The following is a 21,362-nucleotide window of genomic DNA, read 5'->3' as shown; positions in this document are numbered from 1 at the left end:
ACCCAATCTTTTATAGTGCGCTGAGTCACCACACGATTCCGTAATATTCTGTCGGTTGCTATGTTATTAGGATCTGAATGTGTCAGGGTCCGATTCAAATTTGACCCAAAATGTCACCTGTCTTATCTGGACCCTTATCTCTTGGCCTTTTGTGCGACCTCCAAGACCTCTACCATACCCCAAAACGTGTCCTAATTCACCCCAAGAATTCTTTGAAGCCTTACACACTGCATCAAAACTACATTGCTTACGGAAGCCTTCGCAACACCCACCCACACTGCTTACTCGACGGAACACACTCAAAATGGACGACCACCGTGACCAGCCTTTGTGGCCAATGATTCAAGGCGCCGCGAACTACGCCTGGAATCTGATTGAAGAAGCTTTGGCGATGATTTGGAAGCCAGCCGTCATCCCTCAAGCGCAGGCAATGGGCGCAAGAACTGAGCGCAAGCACCAAAGCGACGGTGAGATGCAAGAGGTTGCCCGCGACGTTCGAGCATCAAAAAATCTGCAGCATCAACCTGTCTTGCAGCATGATCAGGCGGGATGAGCACGCTGGCGATGCGGCAGCGAGCACGATCATGGGTAAGAGTCGCATGGTTGCATGCTTGACTTGTGTGAGTGGCACGTTACTCACGACATCGCAGTGACTTCCCTACAACAGATAGCGTAACTGCTACAGAAGGCTCTCAGGTACAGCAATTTTGGCGGGAAAGCCTCAGCAAAGCGTTCGGTGAACTGTGGAAGGCGCAATGGCTAGTGACGGGCACGAAATTTCAATCATGGTACGGAAGGGGCACTCATTACTGGTATCGACTCCACGAAATTGAGTTGTTTCTCACTACTCGATATCCACGTAGCCAATGGAACCTCTCGCTTCATCACTTGTTTGTTTCCTAGCACGGTATTCCTTACTTCGTACCGTGGTATGATTTGCGATACGAATTCCCACCGCCCAACAATGTTTGCTGACAGCAAATCGCTACATGTGAACCCATCCGTTCCTCCAAAATGTTTCTCTGAACATTGTCATACAAATGCCCCATCCAACATTCCAAACTATCCAGCTCTTCAGTGATGTCGGTTAAAGTCTTCAGTCAGATCGCTTGTAGACTTCTAGAGGTCTTGAATGGATGCGCGGTAACTAGCAGAATGCTCCAGGAGCTCCGAAACCTGTGCTTCAAGGGCGCACAAGCGGTTCAATGATCAGCTTTTTTATCTCCAGGATTCAGAGAAGGTGTCGCGGGCGAACCATTGAGGTCCAGGTTCGACATTTGCGTGATGACCGCTTCCAGCTGAATGGCCACACTGAACGGACTAGGTCAATTGAGCGAACCGTAGTTCTCCTCCCAGTGTGCTGTAAGAGAAGCGGACTCTCCCCTCTTCGCTGGATCTGTGAGTGCGAGTAGACCCTTGAACAGTTCAGCTTGAGTCATGATCTTGCTCCCTTCTGTTCCTCCCGTAGTGATCTCGTTGCCGTCTTCCACAATGCTTGTTGCCTCCTCTTCTAAGCCTTCTTCTGCTCCGGTGTCCAACTCGTCTGGGGCATAGATCTCATCGATGCACAGCCGGCGAACGTCTTCGATGCTTAAATCCTTTTCCTGGATGCCTTCTGCCTTTCTTATTCCATTTCCAACCATCAAGACTGCGATGTGCAGATCGATGAGCTTGTGGGTGTCGCAAGGTGTAAAATGCGCAACGGGCTGCAGTGGTGAGATGCACAATCAGTAAGGCCGCAGGACTGCAATCTGTCATCGGCGACTTACCTCAATCACTCCGCAGTTGTGAATCATAAGGTACCATGCGGACAAGGCGCACACCTCTCTCAACCGGCTATGTTTTTCGCCTCTCTCAAGGTAGGCCCAAGGTGTGATCAACTCAATGTCGGAACGTTCACGGCGCGAGAGTCTCTTCTTTTCCTCTGTCAGGTAGAAGTTGACTTCTCCAGTCAGCGCCATGACAGCAGAGACTGGCTCGCGTCTTCCTGCTGCGCCGATATGACCAATGGTAATGCCGATCATGTAGTTGCTTGTTCCCGGCTTTACAGACTGAACATGATACTTGATGTCGTCTGGTCCTGGTAACAGCTGAACCGCATACGGAAACCTCTTGCGCGCAAATTTGCGTATCGAATGGGCCTTGTAGAATGGCCAGTCGGTGTCGAAATCGCTGTCGCTGTCGCTGTCGCTGTCGCTTTGGTCGCTGTCGTTGTGAACAGTGCGGGGCGCCATCGGAGAATGGTAGAGCAAAACAAAATCTTCGTAGTAGTGTGGTGTTTATTGGGGCAGTGAGAAAGTGGGAAGATATTTCAACAGTGTAAACGGGCGGTCGGAGTGCGGAAATTGCGACAGTTGCCTTTCACCTCCCGAGGCCGGCAGAGCAAACGCGCACTTTCACTACATGGCACAGATGTATAATCTGAAAACCTTATTTTGTGACCCAGTCTAAATTCAAAATGCACAGAATCAACAGTGATCCTCCTAGGAACTCACTCTCTACTAAGGTGCCTAAGGTATAGGTGTAGGGTAAATATGAATTAGATTAAGGACTTATAAGAAAGCACTAGATGGTCCAAGTGAAATTAAAATTAGCTTGGTTTGTCAAATGTGCGAGAGTTCGAATCTCCCATCTACCAATCTGAGGGTGCTCCCGGAAAGGTATTTCAGTCTCTGAGGGTGGCCCCGGTTGTACTGAAATTTAAAGGTGCTTTCTTTTTACTGAAATTTAGAGGTGCTTTCTTTTTCTCTTTTTAATATCAAAATGACAGTGCTGTGATATCATCTACAGACACCTACTGAAAGTGAATCGCTAAGGTGTTTCCTGAACCATAGTGAATGCCACCAGGCAGCGGCAACATTCGTGCCTACATACAAGTCATACAGAGTTGACTTTCGACAAGCCCTTTCAATGGTAGAGTTTTTTGAAATCTCTGTCGTAATCCCAACCTGAGATACAGACCTTACCTGGCAGCTGCAACAGTTGTGTCCCCAATGCACCTACATAACATGACTTAATACTTTTCAGGAGCACAGTGATAACGTAATGAAGGAGCCTGGATACATAAGTAGCTACAAAATATTCTAGGTAATTGTAGAGGATTCTTCAGGTATATCCGGGCCAACTCACTTTTCCCTTTTTGGATGGCAGAAGAATTAGACCGGCACCTGGTAACACCCAAGATTCGCCGTAGCCTCATCATAAGACTTTGGTCAGACTGCCAAAAAGCTTGATCGGACCAGTCTTTACTCGAGATCTCTCTGAGCTCCCAAGCTCCGAATGTAATGACCTGATGTAGGACACCCCCAGACTAACCAAGAACTACGATAGGCCATCGGAAGAGAATGTAATGGCTCCATACGACAGGGCTGCGCGTATATACATCTTTGAGAATGTGCATTCTGCTAAATCCTTCTTGACCCAACGGTGCTTTAGATTAGCGCCGACTGCATTGAGTGGAAACCAGACGACTGCTCTAGCAGTTTTATATGCTATAAAGCTGAATGTGTTTTATGGCCTCGCTCGTATTTGTATATCAGGGGTCGCGGAATTCAAGTATTCCACTCCAATGTCTATCAGACCTAACCTTATTTTGCAACTACCAACATACAATTCCCTTTCCGATTTGCTTTCTATCTACTTGCCACATCGTTCGTAGAGACAAGTGCTCACCTCAGACTCCTCGCCGACAAGCCAGATGTCCAAGAGGGTAATCTCACCGTCAAGGTCCTTACCGACATCAACAGCTGTCTCGGTAACATCGAGAAGAGCGCGAAGGATTTGCAAGATGAACTCGCACATGTCCGTAGCCGAAGCCACACACGCTACCAAGATCTTGTCTGTGAAAAGGCTGACATGAGGTAAATTCCTGATAAGACGGATAGATGCTCAAATCGTGACCATGCTACAGGCTCTCAGATATAATCCTTCCGATTGCTCCGTGCATGACAGGGCCAATACATTGGCGCTCTAACAACATTGAATGAAATCGAAGGTTGCATGATATGATCAGGCAAGTATAGAAATGTTTCAAGAGTCTGAGGTATTTGAGTAGAACGTGGATGGAGTAGTAACATCGAGGCAGTGAAGTTGAGATCAGTCCATACAAAAGGGTATATGTAATACATGCCTCTCACATTTATTCAATGTACCGATGCCGCTAGGCAGCTACAAAACTTGCGCCTGCCTTAAACGTGCACGAATACTTTACGCAGTTAACATTTTTTAAAGATGCCTGAATATTTCTAGTGCTATATAATATCCTATCCACTTTTTCAATCCTGGAAGCATCCAAGCTGCCTCCTAAATTTTCTCGTCGGGTGAAGGCGGACATGAGGTTTGTCGGCCTTGGGTGATGCTATCGCTCCGGGCTCTTGCGCAAGTAGAAATCGAAGAGTTGATCCTTCAATCTTTTACCACTCTACCTATAGCTCCACCTCATTGACCATCTCACTTCCCTCAATCCCAGCTAGCAAGTTCTTCACCGACTCAGTCGCCATCTGCTCTCTCGTCTCAATCGTCGCGCTCCCAATATGGGGTACCAGCACACATCTTTCTTGCTTCAGAATCGGATGATCGGCCTGAATATTGGGTTCGTTCTCAATGACATCTAGCCCAGCTCCAAAGATCTGCTGTTCATCTAGCGCCTTGACCAGCGCATCTGTATCAATGACGGGGCCTCGCGCGATGTTGACGATGACGGCGAGCTTCTTCATTTTGCTGAAGAAGTCGGTGCTGATCATGTGCTTCGTAGATGGCGTAAGTGCACAGCCAACAACCACCACATCGCTTTCGCTGGCCAGTTGGTCTGCACTTTGCGCCGGCTCGATGGGAATCTTTCCCTCCTTTAGCAATCCGAAATGATCTTCCTTAACCGACTTTCCAGGTTTTGAGGTCAGGTAAATAGCCTTCTTGATCCCGAACCCCATCAACCTGACCAGACTCGCCTGCGCAATTCGCCCGAACCCAAGGAAACCGACCGTCGCGCCCCGAATCTGTGGGCCGGTCATGAGTAGAGGATGCCATGGCATTTGCGGCCATTCGCCCTTGGTGACTTTGGAGATTGCTTCGCCGCCTCGTCGCTGCGCCATCAAGATGAGCATGACAGTGAGGTCGGCGACAGCATCGGTAAGACATGTCGGTGTGTATCCAAGACGGATGTTGCGTTTCTTTAGCGCTTCGCGGTCCACGTGATCTGTGCCGACTGAGAAGGAAGCGATGGCTTTGAGCTGGTGTCCAGCCGCTTGTACGAGTTCCTCATTCACTTGATCCGAAAGCATGACTAGTATTCCTGTTGCTCCTTGAGCATTTTCGAGAAGCCAGGAGCGCGGGCATGGCTGTGCATGCGGGTTAGCCATTGCATCAGCGTCTTGAACACGTAGCCTACCTTTTCTGAACTCCATTGTACGATTTCGAGATCTTCTTTCTTTCCATCGAGTATTGTCTGAGCTTCGTCGATCAACTGGCGCGTCACCACGACTTTTGGTTTCGCCATGTTGGTGGTCGTGTCTCCGTCTTCGGCTCGATGCGGGGTAGCTGTCGCTGTGCTCGCGCTACTTCGGCTGGTACCTTGAGCTATGTGAGACGTCAATTGCGATAGTCTTTTCATCTGTTCGATTATGCTCTCAGATTTCCAGAGTTGAGATCTGAGAATCTTCAAGACACCATCGGTTGATATTGACCCGAAGCACCCGCCAATCAGCGACGGTGGAAATACGGGCCATCACTCCCAGCACTTCGAAATTGGTGTGATGGAAACATGAGCCTCTGGATTCATTATGAGCATGCCTTTCAACTACAGCAGCCTACATGAGCTTAACAAACGTCGTCATCGGCTTTGCCTTTACCCAAGCCTCCTTATGCAGAATACCCATCCCCGCCCTGAACGCCGTGTACTCACCAGTTCTTGAAATCATCATTACATTCAAGCAACACCAGCCTTTCTTCCTATCGTAAAGCTTCTCATCGAAATGCGTGATTTGACTCTCAAGTGGCAGACTTCTTGAGATCAGTATAAACTCGCGCTTGACCCAATCAGCACCAAAGTCCTCGAAGTAAGTCTTGGGCAAGAGCATCGATCCAGCCGTGTCGCCGTATTGATCTTTGATGGCAAAGTTGGTGCTATCGCGCCACAGTTTTTCGTGGTTGTAGGCAGTAGTCAGCACGTGGTGGGTGCCGTCGAGAATGAACGATGCCGATGTTGTCCACACGCCCAGAGTACGCGCATTTCGCCATGCCTTCGAGGAAGCATCGACCATGTGTCGCGGAACGATGTTAGGCAGAAATGCTTTTATGACTAGAGGATGTGCTCGCTGATTCTGCATGCTCTCCCATTCCGGCTCTACAGCAAGACGAGTTGCAATCGCGTCATCGTTGATGATGTAAAACTCGGCTTCGGTACGGTACATTTGGATGGACATGTAGTCATTCAGATTCACGCTCGATTCCCAGCCCGCCCAAGTCCAGCTGGCAAAGAGCGGTTCAGATGGAAGGCCATCGGCAGGCCAAAGCCTCCGCCTGCGGTACGAGCCACGTAATTGCCAGCATAGGGCTTGAGGGAATATCTTCTCAGGTATGCCTTGCCAGAAGTCTGTCTGCATTGCATCAGACAATACAGCTTTGATTCCATCGAAAGCATTCAGCATGTCGGATGCGTAAGACACCTCTCGATACGTGTAGGCTGACAAAGCGTACTCATAGTTGAGGAGCATAGACATGACACCTCCTAGTGGCTTTCTGCTGAGAGCCCATTCTCCCCAGTGACCTGTCTCGGTGTTTGCCGGATTCCGTGATTTTGTGTTCCAGACAGTATTGCCTGGTGACACGTGTGTGCTGGGACTGATGTCTTCCCCAACAGTGTCTTCACAGTAGACATTGCATGAGCATTGGAAGTATACTTGCCGAGGAGTGAAATATAGGAGCCTACGAGATAGCAGACCCTCTTGAAACGTCCTGGGGTCCCAGTTAGGATGCGCAAGTAGCATGACGTAACAAGAAGAAGACGTACCAGCAACGCGTATACCATCTAGTGCGCTGTATAGAGTCATCGACGTCCGGAGATGCTGCCATCAAACGAAGCCCTTTAACAGTTTGCACTTCGCGAACTCTCCTAGCATCAGGCCTGTTGTAGCCAGGGAAACCACTGCAAGGGTCGTCTGTATTATGAGGGACTGGGTACGCGCAAACTAACGTCAACGATGCACAGTTGTACACTCGGTCCATTTGACGAAGTTGATCGCCCTTCTGATCGACGTCATCTTGAACGATGCATAATGCATCTATCCATAGGTAGCGAATTTTGAGCTCCTTTGTACAGCTGATCGCGTCCTGAATGGTGCCAGGCAAATTGCTCATGTTCTCCTCAAGTGCTCCGAGTTCAAACAGGGCCGCGCGATTCTCCTTCAACAAGGTAAGGTAAGCTTTCTTTGGCCAACAGTAGCTTAAAGCAGCATACTCCGAGCCTTCTGGCATATGGCAAATGCACATGTTGAGCAGATCAATGGCCAGTAAACCGTCAGGCTGGGGAGTCGGGATCGCTCCATCGGTGTCTCCTTCGAGTGTATCGCAGAGACTGCCGTGTTCTATCTTACACTTTTCGATCCACTCAAGCGCCTGGCGCATGTCAAACGTGTCCTGCCTCGGAATGCGAGCAAGGAAGTCGGATCGAAGACCTAACAGATGCGCGCTATCTGCGAGGAGTTGTATGAAGGTCGAGGTGCGACTCCCGTTCAAGTTTATCAACACGTGCATGTAATACGCCGAGGTCGATTTGACGCCATCTTCTGTTCTGCTTGTGCCGCAGAGAACACTACTGACGGTGATCGCAGCCCTCTCGCTACGAGGAAAGACATCCGTAGCCGCATAGACAAGTCGACAGAAGGCACATGATGCCTTCTTCTCTCCTAGGTCTGCACGAAGACCCAGTTCCCGCGACTTGTAGTGAAGGCCCCCAACGCCGTTCTTCGTAGCAGGTTCGCCTTCAACGGGCGGCTGGAAATAGGTGGCGAAGTCGATTGTGCGACAGATGTCGCAAAGCTCGGAGACCACTGGAGCATTTTCTGTCATGATGTACAGTAAAGATTGCAGTATTGAATTTGCGCAAGGTAGAAGCATCCGTTGTCTGTCCGTAGGAGAAGCGTGTTCTTGACCCCGCTCATCTGGCCCCCAAAACGCCAGGCATGACTGGAAGCGCCTACTATCTGGAATACAGTCAACATCGCAGAAAAGATTGAAAGTCCATCATACACGCGCACAAGCCCAGGAACGATGAGACTTGTGTCATGTGAAGGCTGTTCGATCGACTCCAAGGATGTGCACGGCACAGCGATGCCTCGTGGTAGTCTTTAACACGCCATTCAAATTACACGTGTAACGTAAAGACTTCCTAGGCAAAAAGTGCCCTCGGCTCTCATTGAAAGAAGAAATGTCGTGATTTATGATGTTTCATAGTGAAGTCTGGAGGTCGATCGTCATGAAGGCTAGCGCCCATCTCGCTCCGACTTACCGACCACCTCCTTCTCCACAGCCATGTAGCAATTTCTTCCCTTCATATTCAGCCTAGCGATTATTTCCAATGTTCATGGGCGTCTTCAAGCATCTTAACCAACGAAGTCCGGTACATCGATACAATCTTTGATCCCATACCAAGCAATCGGACACATAGAAACACAGCGGCTTATTCAGACTTGTCACTTTCCGATCACGAAGTATCAGTAAGAACCGCCTTACGACAAATCTGCGATCTCATGCAGAATATCCACTCTTGTTTTTGGACCTTGCGAACTAATGCGGTCAAAACTTTGCTTGGAAGAGCCAAACGTAACTTCCCGGACAGACAGACACCGTAGATGCGCGAAATCGACACATTCAAGTCATGATGTCTCATATCTTGCCTGATTGCAGCCTCAGAACCAAGGTTCGGCGGTCTCGAGAGTATTTGTGAGCATCGTTGCCGGGGCGATATTGGTGTGCGGAACGTGGGGCCGGACTCCAACAGTACGTTCCAGTGAACTGGATCACGACTATCAAGGCTGATGCATACAAGCTTACACATACATTCGTTACTGCACAGCTAGCATTCTCTGTGGATGAGGCTATTCGCATGTAGCGCGAGTTTGGTTGCTGTGTCCAAGAAGCACGATCTGCACGTAAATCTGGGTCCTCAACATGATGAAGGTTTGGTCCTGCTTTAGTCTCGCATACGCAGAATAGTGTGCTTGTCATGATAGATATGAATCCGAAACTCAGTGGACGATATAAACATCGACCAACTCCGGTTGGGGTCTGATGGTACCGACACTGCCAAACCAACGATTTACTAACCTTGCCATCTTTCGGCCACCATGTTTCTCCAACTCCCCCTTCTATTTCTCTTGTGCATCCTGAGACCCGCTCCCACACACGCTCAGCACACCTACAATATCACCGACGCTTTCCAGCCCGGCAATTTCCAGAAATATCACTGCGCGTAGGTCGCTTCACCAGTACGCTCTCCAAAGCTGTACTAACTCGTCTTGCCAGTGACACCGCCAAAGTAAACACCTGGCTCCCCTCATGCCTGCACGAGTGCCACATCAAAGCCAACAAAAACGACGGCTGTGCCTTCGACGACCTAGCATGCCACTGCGTGAACTACGCCAACTACACTTCCGTACGTCCACCCCCTTGCAATCCCACGTAGCCTTAGAAGCCCTGTCACATTCCCTAATCGTCTCTGAACTTAACTCTACCCAGATCATCGAACCCTGCGCCTTCCCCGCCGCCCTGCACGGCAACGGCACCTGCACCATGTCCGACCTCCTCACCGCCCGCCCCATTATCCAATCCATGTGCAATTTCTTCAACGCAACGCTGTACGCCGCATACACGGGGTGTCCGCAGGAGCTCAGCAAGGCCAAGACGCTCGCGCTCGTGGCGCGCAACGACACGATTGTGCGCGGCGTGAGTCTCTGGAATGGTACGGTGGGCGGGTGGAACGGCACGCATTGGGCGAGAGAGCATCACTTCAATGAAACGCAGGGATATGGGCGTGTAGGAAAGTGGAACGCGAGTGTGGGTGAGGGGTGGAGTTGGAGTAATGGGACGTGGAGGCATTGGAATGAGACTGGGAGGGGGATTTGGTGGAAGAGGTAGATCTGCAAACTCCACATGCTGCACAGCGCGCATATGGCTTGGACGTGGCTCATTTTTGGTAGGACGGGAAGCGGTCTTGGCTTGGACGCTGAGGTGGACTGGTAATGCGCATTGGAAGGTTACTTCACTCGTGTGGACTTGCAATTAGATCATGCCCCCTTACTTACTTCTGCGCCTGCTCTCCACCCTGATATATCGAACCTGCATCAGTCCACAAAAGCATCAGTGGCAAATATAGAATCGGCCCTTGTAGTGCATGTGCGCCGACCAATTCGGATATATGCCACTTAGCATGCAAGTGCGGTACGAAAGAAAGCCAGCATGGAAATCCACCGTTTCAGCGCAGGAATTTGACAACATCAGCAAGTAGAAGAAGTGGGAACGGGAAAGCTGGATGTGAGAAGTCGCAAAGGGAGCAGTGATAAAATAGACACACGGACTGTTTATACAAACTGAACATAAAATATAAGCGTCGGGTACAGCACCACGCACTCAACATGCAATGAACAGAAGACGTGATTTAGATTCGCAAATCATAGGATATCATCGCGTTGCATCGCATCGAATCTGCCTTCCAAACCAAGCTCGCCAAAACCTAAACTCCAAAAAGAACGCCACCACGCTTCCCAATGCCTGTTAGCCAATGCTCAGCCCATTCTCATAAACATACAATCAATCATCCTCAACCTTCCCCTTCGCTCTCCTCTTCGGACTACTCGCGCGACTCCTCATCCTCTCCCTACTATCCGTGCGACTCAACAAGCCTCCCCTAGGACTCAGCCCCAGCCCGACACCCTTTCCCAACACATCCGCACCCGCCGCGCCACCAGCAAAATACCCTGCGACATCCGTCTTGTTCGTCGGCGTCATCCAGCCGCTCGTCCTGCCGAACCTGCTCTCATTCGACGAGTCCGAGTGCTCGTTGTCGCTATCGTTGTCTCTTTCCTCGAGTTCGAAGTCATTCGCCGCGTCGGGGTTTTCCAAGTCGACACGCTCGTATTCCTGCGTGCGGCCGAGGCCGAGGAGTTTAGCGGCGAAGGAGCGTTCGCGGCGGCCGTGCAGGTCTTTGCCTTGGCCGGGGGTGAAGGGCTTCATGAGGAAAACCTTGACGCGGGCGCGGCGCTCCTTGCCGATGATGATGCCGATGATGAAGCAGAAGATGAAGATGATGAGGAAGAAGGCGGGGATGCGGCGCGGGTTTTCGATGAAGAGGCGGTGCCAGTTGCTGTCGCTTTCGTAGGGGTGGATGGTGCCACCGGGGTATTGGAAGTCGGGGGGGATGCCAGGTTCGTTGGAGCCGAAGCCTACAGCAAGGGCAGAGTCGGATTCGAGGGGGACTTCGGAGGAGGCGTACAGGATCATTTTGCCGAGCGTCCAGCTGAGTTCAACGTCGTTGATTTTGTTGACGGCCTGGAAGGGGTCGAGGAAGCCTTTGGCTTTGGCGTTGTCGAGGACGGCTTTGGTGCCGTTTTTGCTGTCGGGGAGGCCTTCTATGCCAACGCGTGGGACGCCGATGCCGTCGTGGAGCATGTTGATGATCCATGATGCCTTGAAGCATACTTCACGTGCCTTCTCTTCGTCGACCTTGCCGCCCCACTTCTCTTTCTCGACGCCTTGCTGGATCTTGTCCCAGTCCTGGCTGCAGAACTCTTCAACCCGTTCCTGGTATGTCTTGAAATCGTATGCCTTGTCCTTGTGTCCCTTCTCGAAGATCTCGTGGGTGGTATGCCAGTATTCCGAGACTCCGACAAAGTGGTTGATGTCAAAATCGATGGCCGGGACGTGCTGTCCGTTGATCAGACATGGCGCGTCTGCACACGCCTTGTCCTTCTCCAGAAGCGGGAATGTCTGGTGCAGACACTCTGAAAACTTTCCAGTTCCAAGTAAATGCCCCGCTGCCGGCTCTTGCTTCTCATCCCCATCAACCTTGCCCTCGATGAATTTGCCATCTTTTGTAACTTCGACCTTCAGACCAGCAGGCAGACAGGGGTCCGGGAGCTCTTCCGAACTCGTAGATTCCAGTAGTGCCTTCACATATCGTTGCCGCGCCTGATTGACGCCGAAACCCAGCCATGTCGTCACAAACACTTTGTACTCCATGGGCGTCCCATCAATCGTCCGCAATCGTAGCAGCGTCAAATCGTTTGCGTGTTTCTCGGCCTCGGTCGCATTCGGTGCGAAAGCAATCTGCGCCGATGCGCCGCCCATATCCAAGAATCCGTATGTGTTGTGCCCCTTGCCGTGGTCGTGTTTATCCGGCTGGTCGAATCCTCCAAGCAAGTAGTTGGCCGCTATCCACCCATACAAGCCTTCCGTCTCTCCCGGTATCACTTGAATGTGTAAATCGCAGTCTGGTAGTTGGAATTGTGTCGTACTCCGCGCAAAGTCGCAGACTTCTTTCAGCACGGATTGCCGTTGCACTTCGGGGAGTATGCGCATGCCTGCTGTCGCAAGCAGGAAGAGGGGCGTGTTCGGGACGTCGGCGAGCGGGATCTTCTTGAGCGCATGGCTGAGGAGCTTATCGAGGTGTTCTGGGCCGACATCGTGAGGGTGTTCGCCAAAGGTTGATATGCCTGCGCACCGTCGTATTAGTCCGACTCCCTCTTCATTGTATGGCTCCACGCACCTGGATGTATCTTCTTGGTCCACTTTTTGTCCGTCTCAATCACTGGCAGGCTGTGTAGTTTTTCCGGGCTCGCCTTCTCCTTCGCTTTGTGGTTGTTTAGCCATCGGTATATGTGGACGCGCGTCCCCTTTACGCTGGTTAGCAACCTGGCAACGTGCAACTACCAGGAACAGGATGACTTACAGAGGACCCAGCGTCCAGGACAACACCATATCTCCCTGCGCGCAAAGTCTGTCAGCATCCCATATAATTTGCGGCGTGGGTGTTCGAAATGGGGGGCTGCATACACTTTCCCATGTGAGATGGCGTCGGTCGAAACCACCGTTAACAGTCGCGCATGCACCAGAAGTCTGTCGTGGTGAGAGTGAAGGGCGAAAAGAGCGGCGCGCGATATGTACTGAACAGGTTGTATAGATCTAACGAGTGACGTGGAGAGAGTTGGTCGGCCTTGGTAGGGCTGCTCAGGGCTGCTCAGGGCTCAGCTTCGAGAAAGTCGCGGACCCTGGTCGCCATGTTTCCGCTTTCGTTCGCGATCAGCGCCCCCACGCCACGCCACGCCACGCCGTTACGGGAGACGCTGCCGCTGCAAACAGCCACTGAGTCCTCATCACCGAGCATTCACCCGAATCATCGCGTCTTCACTCGCGGCGATACTTTGACTTTGCGCCTTGCTTCTCTCGTCTGACGACCTCCAACTCCAATACCACAGCTGCAACCTGGCAACATCAGAGTGGCCCACCCCGCACTCCCTTGTAATCGGCGTAACACGCCTCCTGTCTGCCAGTGTAACACAATATCGTGCCCCTTTGCTGTGGCGCCCTTCCACATTCTTGATCTTTCGCAGCCAGAAGACCACGTGCTGCACGTGCCCAGCAAACGGCTACTCATCACGGGCCTTCATTCCTATATTCAGCTCAGCCCTATCCGCCGATATTGCTTCCTACCGGGTAAGGCTGATATTCGGCCCTGCATCGCTGTCCACCATTACTCATGAACAGGTAACATGTCGGAGCACACTCCGTCTACTTCACAGCAGTCAGCTTGACATTGGTCCAGAGTGTATTGCTGCTGTCCGAAGCACGCTTCTTTCTTCAACATTCAAGAAGATGCATGAATGGACTCGGCCGGACTTGAAGATGCCCAGTAGCGAAGTCCGTAGAATCGGCCTTATCCCAAGGCATAGCTGCCTGTGCCAGTTAGCGTGCACGAAATTAAGCACGGCTCTTCTCCACGCTCCTCTTCCACCCCAAACGCCATACACTAAAGAGTGGCAACTATGCCATTAGCGCTCTCGCTCAAGGCTATCGGTAAAAGATGCTGGGGCACCAGCGAACGTTCCGCGTCATCTCAGCCCTCTCGAGCGCTTACTCTCACATGTCGAGGTAATACCTGCGCACACCCAGTCTCGACCGAAGCTAGATCTTAACAGGCAAATCCATCAATCGCGATGAATTACTCAAATACACGAACGGACATTTCCTAGCCAATGAGAAACAGGCTGTTGATCGCAGATACGTAAATTTCGACGTCGATCGGCTCTGCGCGGTAGCTGCATCTACTGGCAGCCAGCGTTCCTCGCCTGTTCGCTCAATCGAAAAGCTAGAAGGAGGTTTCAGCAAGGCACTCCTCTTATGCAAGGAGGATAGGAGTGAACTCATTGCAAAACTACCGTTTACTATCGCCGGGCCGCCGAAGTATACAACAGCGTCTGAAGTAGCAGTGCTTCAATATCGTAAGACCCCCAATGTCCAAGTTTGCTATTCTCCTGAAGATTCTCCTTGAGACTAACATTGTTGTCGACAGTACGTGCGCATACTCAGGTCCCGGTTCCGAAAGTCCTAGCCTGGAATTCTGATCCATTGAACCCTGTCGGTTCCGAATACATCATAATGGAAAAGGCGCCTGGAATACAGCTATACAAGGTATGGGCTGAGATGAGTGATTGGGATCAGTTATGCGTCGTGAAGCACTTAACAAAGCTTGAAGGCGAAATAACTGAAATCCGCTTTCCTGCTAGTGGAAGTCTTTACCTCCGCGAGTCCATGTCAGAAAACGACAAATACGTCGCATTGGATCATAAATTGGATCCTTCTGAGCGGTTCTGTATAGGACCGTCTTGCGAGCGAGGGTGGCATCCTTCAGGCAAAATAGCTTCTGTGCAATCTCGTCTCAACCGAGGACCATGTGAGTAGGACATCCTGAGCAGGACTTCCCAGCTAAATCCTCTCAATAGGGCCAGATCGATCTTCTTTCGGTATCGCGCTTGTTGAACGGGAGATTGCGCTCCTGAGACAGGACTCGACTACTGCAACCTCTGATTCACCGCGCGGATCCTTCGAGGAACAAACCGCCGTTTTAAAATTGACGAAAGAGATCATGTCTAGGCTGGACGAGGTTTCACTCATTGACAAGGTCTCTGAGCCAGTTCTATGGCATACCGATCTCCACATGGGCAATATCTATGTATCTGAAGAAAGCCCAGCCAACATCGTGTCTCTTATTGACTGGCAGACAATTGTAGTGTCGCCTTTGTTTTTACAGGCCCGCTTCCCAGAATTTCTGCCAGTTGAAGAAGACTACACACTTGGCACTACTGACCTTCCAAAGCTACCGCCAAATTACAACGAGATGGACGTATCTGATCAAGAATATGCAGACTATAAGTTGAAGGAAGCTAAGTTAGCAAAGGTCTATGAACTAAGCAGCGGATCTGAAAATAATCAGGCATATAAAGCCTTACGCGTACCATCATTCTTACGAGAACTCTTTATCCGGTGTGGAGAGGTCTCAGGAGAAGGCGTGATCCCGCTACAGGCCTGTCTTATTGAGCTTTCTGAGGCGTGGAACGATCTAGGCTTTGCAGGACAGTGCCCAGTCACTTTCAACGAGGATGATTTAAAAAGTCATAAGCAGCAGTTTCAAGAGTATCGCGATTATCATAAGATCCACGAGCTTGCCAGAAAGATACTCGGTACCGATTTCGAGGGCTGGATTACACATCAAGTTGATTTCGCGGCCAAACAACAGCAGAACGAGGAGTTACTCCAAGAATTCATGCGCAGAAGTACCGAGTACAACAAGTCTCCAGAGGAGATTCGGAGAATTTGGCCGTATCTGGAACGTTCACAGACTGAGCAGTAGTCAGATTAGATTATGTCCCGCATGATTGTCCACAAGTTGCCTGGCCCTAATCAATTTGCTACTTGTGAAAGAGCCTTCGATTTGCAAGGTGATATTTCGCCAAAAGTGGCGTCACTCAATAACGCAGCGAATCTGGTGGCATCATGTAGGTCAGGATGATTGCCCTGAATTATGTCATAATGTACGTCGCTGCACAGCATTTGATACCCAAGTAACTCCTCGTTTTGGACAGACGATGAGGACTCTTACCTAGTGCTGGTAATTACGCTTTCAATACGTTCGTACCTGTTCGAAAAGTAACAGAGGTCTGTTCGGCTTCGGTATTCACAATGTCATGAGGAAGAGGACATCTACAATGGATAGTTTAAAGATTTAGAGGCATTTCTACGCACCTTTACCGCGCAATCATGCAGAAGAACGCCTAGCGTTCAACGCCCAGCATTCAACGCCCTTGCAGCCTCACGCTTCACTACCTACACGACTTCAAGCGCGCTTCCGCTCCAGCAATTCTACATGAGCACACTTCAGACGAGACTTAGCCATCATGATAACTCTCGCTCACTGCGATACAGCTTCTTTGCACATCCTGTTACTCATGATTTCGTCATCTTCGTTCGCCGACTAAGTTAGTGTGTCATCGCTGAACTTTAAGCGCCCGGCCCGAACAATTCTTCGCATTCCCTACAAGTTTCTGCGCGTGCAGCGAAATGGTTCAACACGCGTTGACCCACGATGGAGAGCGCGCTTGCTCCTTTCCAAGGGTACGGTGTACGGTATGGCCGAGTTTGGGCTGTGAACGGTCAGTTGCTCGGGTTGTTGAGGCTCCTGACGATCGCAGCCTTACATCATGGGAGCAAAACCACAATTTCTGTGCTGTTGACTTGGCTACCCACGCTCTTGCAAGGAGTCTGACGATCTTTTCGATATTCTTACGCGTCGCGTCGTTGCTCAGCTGTGAGCTGTGCGATCGTCGTCGTGCCCACAACGGTCGATAACGGCTCGTAAGGCTTCCACATTCCAGAGTAAATGGCGCAGCATTTCTAGACGAGCGGACACCGGAGAAAAGAAAATCGCAGAGTCCCGAAGTCGATGTCTGTTTACTGGAACACGAATCCCGATAACTTCGAGTCAGCAGGAAGCGCTTGTAGATTCAGTAGATATCTGGGCCAAACGCCACAGGATTCCGTTGGGTGCGCTGACGTCTGCTTGCATACGTGACCATGCAGAACTTTAAACTTTGCAGTGCATGCTGCATGCAATCTCCACGTTTTGTCGCCTTGCTTGTTCCCGGAATACCATGGCTGACTGCTTATGTCAGACCCGAGTGACTGGCGGAGTCAGTCATCACGAGCGAGCCGCAGGCCGATGATAAAACAACAACACGAGTTGCAAGCCTACAAGCAGGTGCAAACACGAGAACGCACGGTAACACGGCATATGTGCACACAAATTATCTCAGGCCACACTGAACCCACATGTTCCCTAGCCCCAGAAAGAACTACACGGCACAGCATGGCACCAATGGAACATGTGCAGACCCATTATTTCGTGCATTTTCAATAACCATGTTCTAATGATAGTGCTTACAGGGCTCTCCGCACTTAATTTCGCGCACTTCCACCCATGTCATGCTGCGGTCCTTGTATCAAAGCCTTGTATCCACCTCTTGGAACTCGAGTTGGGTCACGAGAAAATCCTAGGCGAATCTGGTTGGGTCTAGCGTTGAGTTCGGATGAATGTAGCCGGCAAGTTCGCCGCGGCTAAGGCAAATATGGCCTGGCTTCTACCACCATTAAAGCCGCTTACCAGCCGGACGGCTTCAGTCCGGCATGGCGGACTTCAACGGAAGATTCTCGACCACGAGTCAATGCTCTCTTTGCCGACCAGCTGGCTTTGCTGACGTAGGAAAGAAGTGACAGACAATCAGACACGGGAACGAGATGGGGATCGAGATGAGGATCATCCAAAAGAGCAGGGAAAACTGTAGAGGGCAGCAAATGTGGAGAAGCAAGACCCTCACGTGCTGCATCAGGCAAGACGTTAACCATATCAAATGCGCAAGAGACAGCGGGCGTAAGCGAACAAGATAAAGCTCCCTGCTACCTCTCTTTCCAGCCATAGCGCATCCTGGAAAGCGGGTACCTGCCTAGTTGGTAACGACAGCGTGTGGACGACGGATGCTCCGAGCATGCGCCAAACCCCAAGCCTCGTATAGGGCTTGTATTAAAGCTCTCAGCACCTGCTGTCATGAAATTTCTCCTCATCGGACCCATACATTCGTTCTTATATCCTAATCCTACCACCGGTCCCTCATATATCACCCTTCGATAGTCAATTATCCACGACTTTCGTACCTAATACTTAATTCCATCATGCTCAACATCCGCAACACCATCGCCCTTGGCGCCATCTCCACTCTCGCGGCTGCGCAGACTACTGCCCCCAAGCTCGACGCTCAATGCGCTGATGTAGTCATCTTCATGGCTCGTGGCAACGATGCCCCTTACCACGATGGCCGCACCACCCCCTTCATCGATGCCACCTGCGCCAAGCTCAACGGTCAGGGCAAGTCCTGCGACTACATCGACATCCAGTTTGACGTGACTCTTGGTGGAGACTACTGCGCCCAGGTCGCCGAGGGTGCCCGCAACGGACAGTCGCAGATCGCTGCTTTCCAGGCAAAGTGCCCCTGCACGCACATTGTCGTCAACGGCTACTCCCAGGGTGCTCACGTTGTCGGAGATGTCCTCGGAGGACCCGGTGGTTGCACCAAGGTTTCCAATGGTATTGACAACAACTCTGCCGCTGGCAAGGCTAGTAAGTTCATACTACATCCAATGATTCAGTGCTTCATACTAATATGTTCAAGTTGCCGCCGCTCTCATCTGGGGTGATGTGATGCACACCGCCAACCAGCCCTACAACGTCCTCGATGGCGCGGACAAGCAGAAGAACCCCCGTCCCGCTGAGGACCTTGCCCTGCTCAACCGCTACGCTGGTGTCCTCCGCGCCTACTGTGCTGCCGGTGACCCAGTCTGCGCTGGTGGCAACAACGTCGCCGACCATTTGAACTACTTCGAGCTGTACACCGACGACGCCTCGTCGTGGGTCGTTGGCAAGATCGACGGTACCGCCGACCTGTGCCCTGCTGCCAGCTCCGCACCCCTTCCCTCCGCCACTGCGCCCGCTTCCTCTGGCGCACCGGCTGTCACTGCTTCCGCATCCGGCTCATCTGTCGGTGCTCCCGTTGTTACTGCTACCGCTGAGGGTTCCACCGTTGCCCCAGAGTCGACCCCTTGCACTAGCTCCGCCCCGGCCGTTACTCCTGCTCCTTTCCCACCCGCTGTCGAGTACGGCACCTGCGTCCAGGCCGTCGAGGTCGTGACCGTGTACGCTTAAATATCAAGAGTATGGAAAGTAAATATATGAGATAGACGATGTAGATACGCATGAATGGAAGAATAGCCTTGTGCTACAACATCTAGAGTGTTTCTGATCTGGTGAACTTTTTTCTCCGTGCTGATGTCTAACATTCTCAAGCCATTCGGTGCGGTCAATCTTGCTGGACTTCCCTTTGCGCAATTAGGCCACAGCATAAGTTCTCCGTCAAGCGACCTCGAGCAAGCCCACTCGGTGTCGTCGAATACATAACGACATGCTCTTGGCCCTTTGTCTCTCCGTTCTCTAGCCACTCTTTTCCGTCATTACTTCTCACCGACTCGTCTGACGGCCTCCGCGTCATGATGGGAAGGCTCCCTCTACTCAAGAAAGGAGGTGATTATCTTCTATCGTGAACATGGCGACATGACTTGCGGTTGATGGTCGGCTGGGCCTTTCACTTTCGCTAACTAGCGCCCTTGCGTCTATAAATCGATGGTCCTGTACCGCCAGTGCTACTTTCTTCTACCAACTGCGACTCGCGACCCTACAGATCAGGCTCGCAATTCAACCAAAGATTGTCCATCCTGTAGCACTTCGTCTCTATGACACACTACCAAGTGATTAATGATTTCCTTTGAGCTTCGGGACAAGGCGTATTGACGAATCCAGTCTCTGTGCTTTGAAGCAATGGAAACCGCTTCACCTCCCCAAGCAGTACAGACTACGTTGGCGGTGACACCAATTGAAGACCCGACCGTTTTCAAGACCACTCGCGAGTTCCTTTCCAATTTCACTGAGTTGGAGGTGCTTCACCATTGGGCAAACCACCCTCTCCCAAATGCGCCCAAGATTCTCGAGGATGCAGTCGGTGTCGCCCCAGATCTTGAGTGGCACACTTCAGATCCAAACAGTAAGGTCAGTGACAAAATCGAAGACAAGATCACCCAGGTTGGCTGGACTGTCTTTCCCATGTCGATCCTCAAATAGTGTCACACTCCTGCAGAATTTCTGGCTGTGATCAAGAAGGCAGCCATCTACTACATCCGTGTGATCGAGAACTGCCATTTGCGCAGCAAACTGTACTTCCTCAAAGATACAGAGACGAACCCGTTGTACTGTCCTACACGCTTTGTCTCCGAAGATGAAGCCAAGACCATTCTCTCAGAGGTTTTTGACAACCAGGTCACAGCGGATACCCGGACACAGCCATTGGCTTTCCCGTCGATGGCTCCATTTCAGGCCTCTCGATCAACGATAGCTGGGCCGACGTAGCGAACAATAAGGACAGCGCCTCAACAGTGGATCGAGGCTTCGCTCGTTTCTGCTTTTACTGCGATGCGTCTGATGATCACAATGGCACCGACGAGTCGCCTTGCCCTTCGAAGGAGAGTGGTACGATTCTCTGCAAATTGTGTGTCAACGCTATCGGAAAGAAGAACAGGATCTGCCGCGATCGCACCCATGGCCACCAGACTCATCGTTGCACCTTCCAGTGGAGCCATCACTGTCGCAAATTTCCGGAACTGATCAAGCCAGCGGACTGGAGTTTGTATGACAAGCGCGGTCTGGCCCGTGGTATGGCGTTGGCGGACGACGCTATGATTGGTGCGGTGTTTCGAAAGAATATTATTGCAGAGGGCCCGATTGATTGGACTGTTGTGGCTGATGAGGAGAAGCGGCTGGAGTATGAGGCTACGCAGTGTAGCAGTGGTGAGGAGGAGGAGGATGATCAGAAATAATCGATCAGGACAGAGTCTTGGGTTTTTGTGGCTGTTCCAGCATCAAGAACACGATTGAAAATGTAATGTAGCAGGGAACTATGTAGTAGCTGCTCCAATAGATAGGTTTTGCGCCGTGTGAATGCGACCCAGAGAGGTGCTTTTCGGGATCTTGTACGTCTTGAGAACATCTTACAGTCTTTGATAATCATCACGAGATTGTCACAACCTGTCTTCCACTACATCCTTGAGCTCGGTCCGTGATTTTGGTGTGTTGCTCTTAATACAATCGACTTCCTCACTTTGTATTAAGAATATCTACCATCCACATCATACTCATACATCTAGACCACGAGACACTTTCG

General features: G+C 51.1%; 11 protein-coding genes across 11 annotated transcripts; 6 read left to right on the top strand and 5 right to left on the bottom strand.

The window, feature by feature from the left end:
- Positions 1–304: 304 nt before the first annotated feature.
- SNOG_08881 (hypothetical protein) lies at positions 305–676 on the top strand (the record flags this gene model as incomplete). Its single annotated transcript, XM_001799133.1, has 2 exons — positions 305–467; positions 651–676. 2 exons carry the CDS (start codon positions 305–307, stop codon positions 674–676), a joined length of 189 nt encoding a protein of 62 aa, XP_001799185.1.
- Positions 677–1,325: 649 nt separating this feature from the next.
- On the bottom strand, positions 1,326–2,234 carry SNOG_08880 (hypothetical protein; the record flags this gene model as incomplete). The annotated part of the gene is made up of 2 exons (XM_001799132.1): positions 1,326–1,706; positions 1,770–2,234. The coding sequence occupies 2 exons, from the start codon at positions 2,232–2,234 to the stop codon at positions 1,326–1,328; spliced, it is 846 nt and encodes a 281-aa protein (XP_001799184.1).
- A 1,402-nt stretch (positions 2,235–3,636) lies between these two features.
- Positions 3,637–3,801, bottom strand: SNOG_08879 (hypothetical protein; the record flags this gene model as incomplete). The annotated part of the gene is made up of 1 exon (XM_001799131.1): positions 3,637–3,801. One exon carries the CDS (start codon positions 3,799–3,801, stop codon positions 3,637–3,639), a length of 165 nt encoding a protein of 54 aa, XP_001799183.1.
- A 623-nt stretch (positions 3,802–4,424) lies between these two features.
- SNOG_08878 (hypothetical protein) lies at positions 4,425–5,494 on the bottom strand (the record flags this gene model as incomplete). Its single annotated transcript, XM_001799130.1, has 2 exons — positions 4,425–5,336; positions 5,387–5,494. 2 exons carry the CDS (start codon positions 5,492–5,494, stop codon positions 4,425–4,427), a joined length of 1,020 nt encoding a protein of 339 aa, XP_001799182.1.
- Positions 5,495–5,804: 310 nt separating this feature from the next.
- SNOG_08877 (hypothetical protein) lies at positions 5,805–8,064 on the bottom strand (the record flags this gene model as incomplete). The annotated part of the gene is made up of 2 exons (XM_001799129.1): positions 5,805–6,735; positions 7,190–8,064. The coding sequence occupies 2 exons, from the start codon at positions 8,062–8,064 to the stop codon at positions 5,805–5,807; spliced, it is 1,806 nt and encodes a 601-aa protein (XP_001799181.1).
- Positions 8,065–9,341: 1,277 nt separating this feature from the next.
- On the top strand, positions 9,342–10,131 carry SNOG_08876 (hypothetical protein; the record flags this gene model as incomplete). The annotated part of the gene is made up of 3 exons (XM_001799128.1): positions 9,342–9,466; positions 9,520–9,649; positions 9,733–10,131. The coding sequence occupies 3 exons, from the start codon at positions 9,342–9,344 to the stop codon at positions 10,129–10,131; spliced, it is 654 nt and encodes a 217-aa protein (XP_001799180.1).
- A 672-nt stretch (positions 10,132–10,803) lies between these two features.
- On the bottom strand, positions 10,804–13,054 carry SNOG_08875 (hypothetical protein; the record flags this gene model as incomplete). Its single annotated transcript, XM_001799127.1, has 3 exons — positions 10,804–12,704; positions 12,758–12,799; positions 13,045–13,054. The coding sequence occupies 3 exons, from the start codon at positions 13,052–13,054 to the stop codon at positions 10,804–10,806; spliced, it is 1,953 nt and encodes a 650-aa protein (XP_001799179.1).
- Positions 13,055–14,033: 979 nt separating this feature from the next.
- On the top strand, positions 14,034–15,898 carry SNOG_08874 (hypothetical protein; the record flags this gene model as incomplete). Its single annotated transcript, XM_001799126.1, has 4 exons — positions 14,034–14,064; positions 14,187–14,489; positions 14,561–14,941; positions 14,991–15,898. 4 exons carry the CDS (start codon positions 14,034–14,036, stop codon positions 15,896–15,898), a joined length of 1,623 nt encoding a protein of 540 aa, XP_001799178.1.
- A 1,771-nt stretch (positions 15,899–17,669) lies between these two features.
- On the top strand, positions 17,670–18,113 carry SNOG_08873 (hypothetical protein; the record flags this gene model as incomplete). Its single annotated transcript, XM_001799125.1, has 2 exons — positions 17,670–17,761; positions 18,014–18,113. The coding sequence occupies 2 exons, from the start codon at positions 17,670–17,672 to the stop codon at positions 18,111–18,113; spliced, it is 192 nt and encodes a 63-aa protein (XP_001799177.1).
- Positions 18,114–18,270: 157 nt separating this feature from the next.
- Positions 18,271–19,297, top strand: SNOG_08872 (hypothetical protein; the record flags this gene model as incomplete). The annotated part of the gene is made up of 2 exons (XM_001799124.1): positions 18,271–18,715; positions 18,768–19,297. The coding sequence occupies 2 exons, from the start codon at positions 18,271–18,273 to the stop codon at positions 19,295–19,297; spliced, it is 975 nt and encodes a 324-aa protein (XP_001799176.1).
- A 668-nt stretch (positions 19,298–19,965) lies between these two features.
- Positions 19,966–21,018, top strand: SNOG_08871 (hypothetical protein; the record flags this gene model as incomplete). The annotated part of the gene is made up of 3 exons (XM_001799123.1): positions 19,966–20,189; positions 20,283–20,358; positions 20,469–21,018. Exons 1-3 carry the CDS (start codon positions 19,967–19,969, stop codon positions 21,016–21,018), a joined length of 849 nt encoding a protein of 282 aa, XP_001799175.1. The 5' UTR covers position 19,966.
- Between the last annotated feature and the right edge of the window lie 344 nt (positions 21,019–21,362).

The sequence above is a fragment of the Parastagonospora nodorum genome (assembly GCF_000146915.1).
Source record: "Parastagonospora nodorum SN15 chromosome Unknown scaffold_13, whole genome shotgun sequence".
In the NCBI taxonomy this organism is placed as follows: Eukaryota; Fungi; Ascomycota; class Dothideomycetes; order Pleosporales; family Phaeosphaeriaceae; genus Parastagonospora; species Parastagonospora nodorum.
This window is presented reverse-complemented; position numbering and strand designations above follow the sequence as displayed.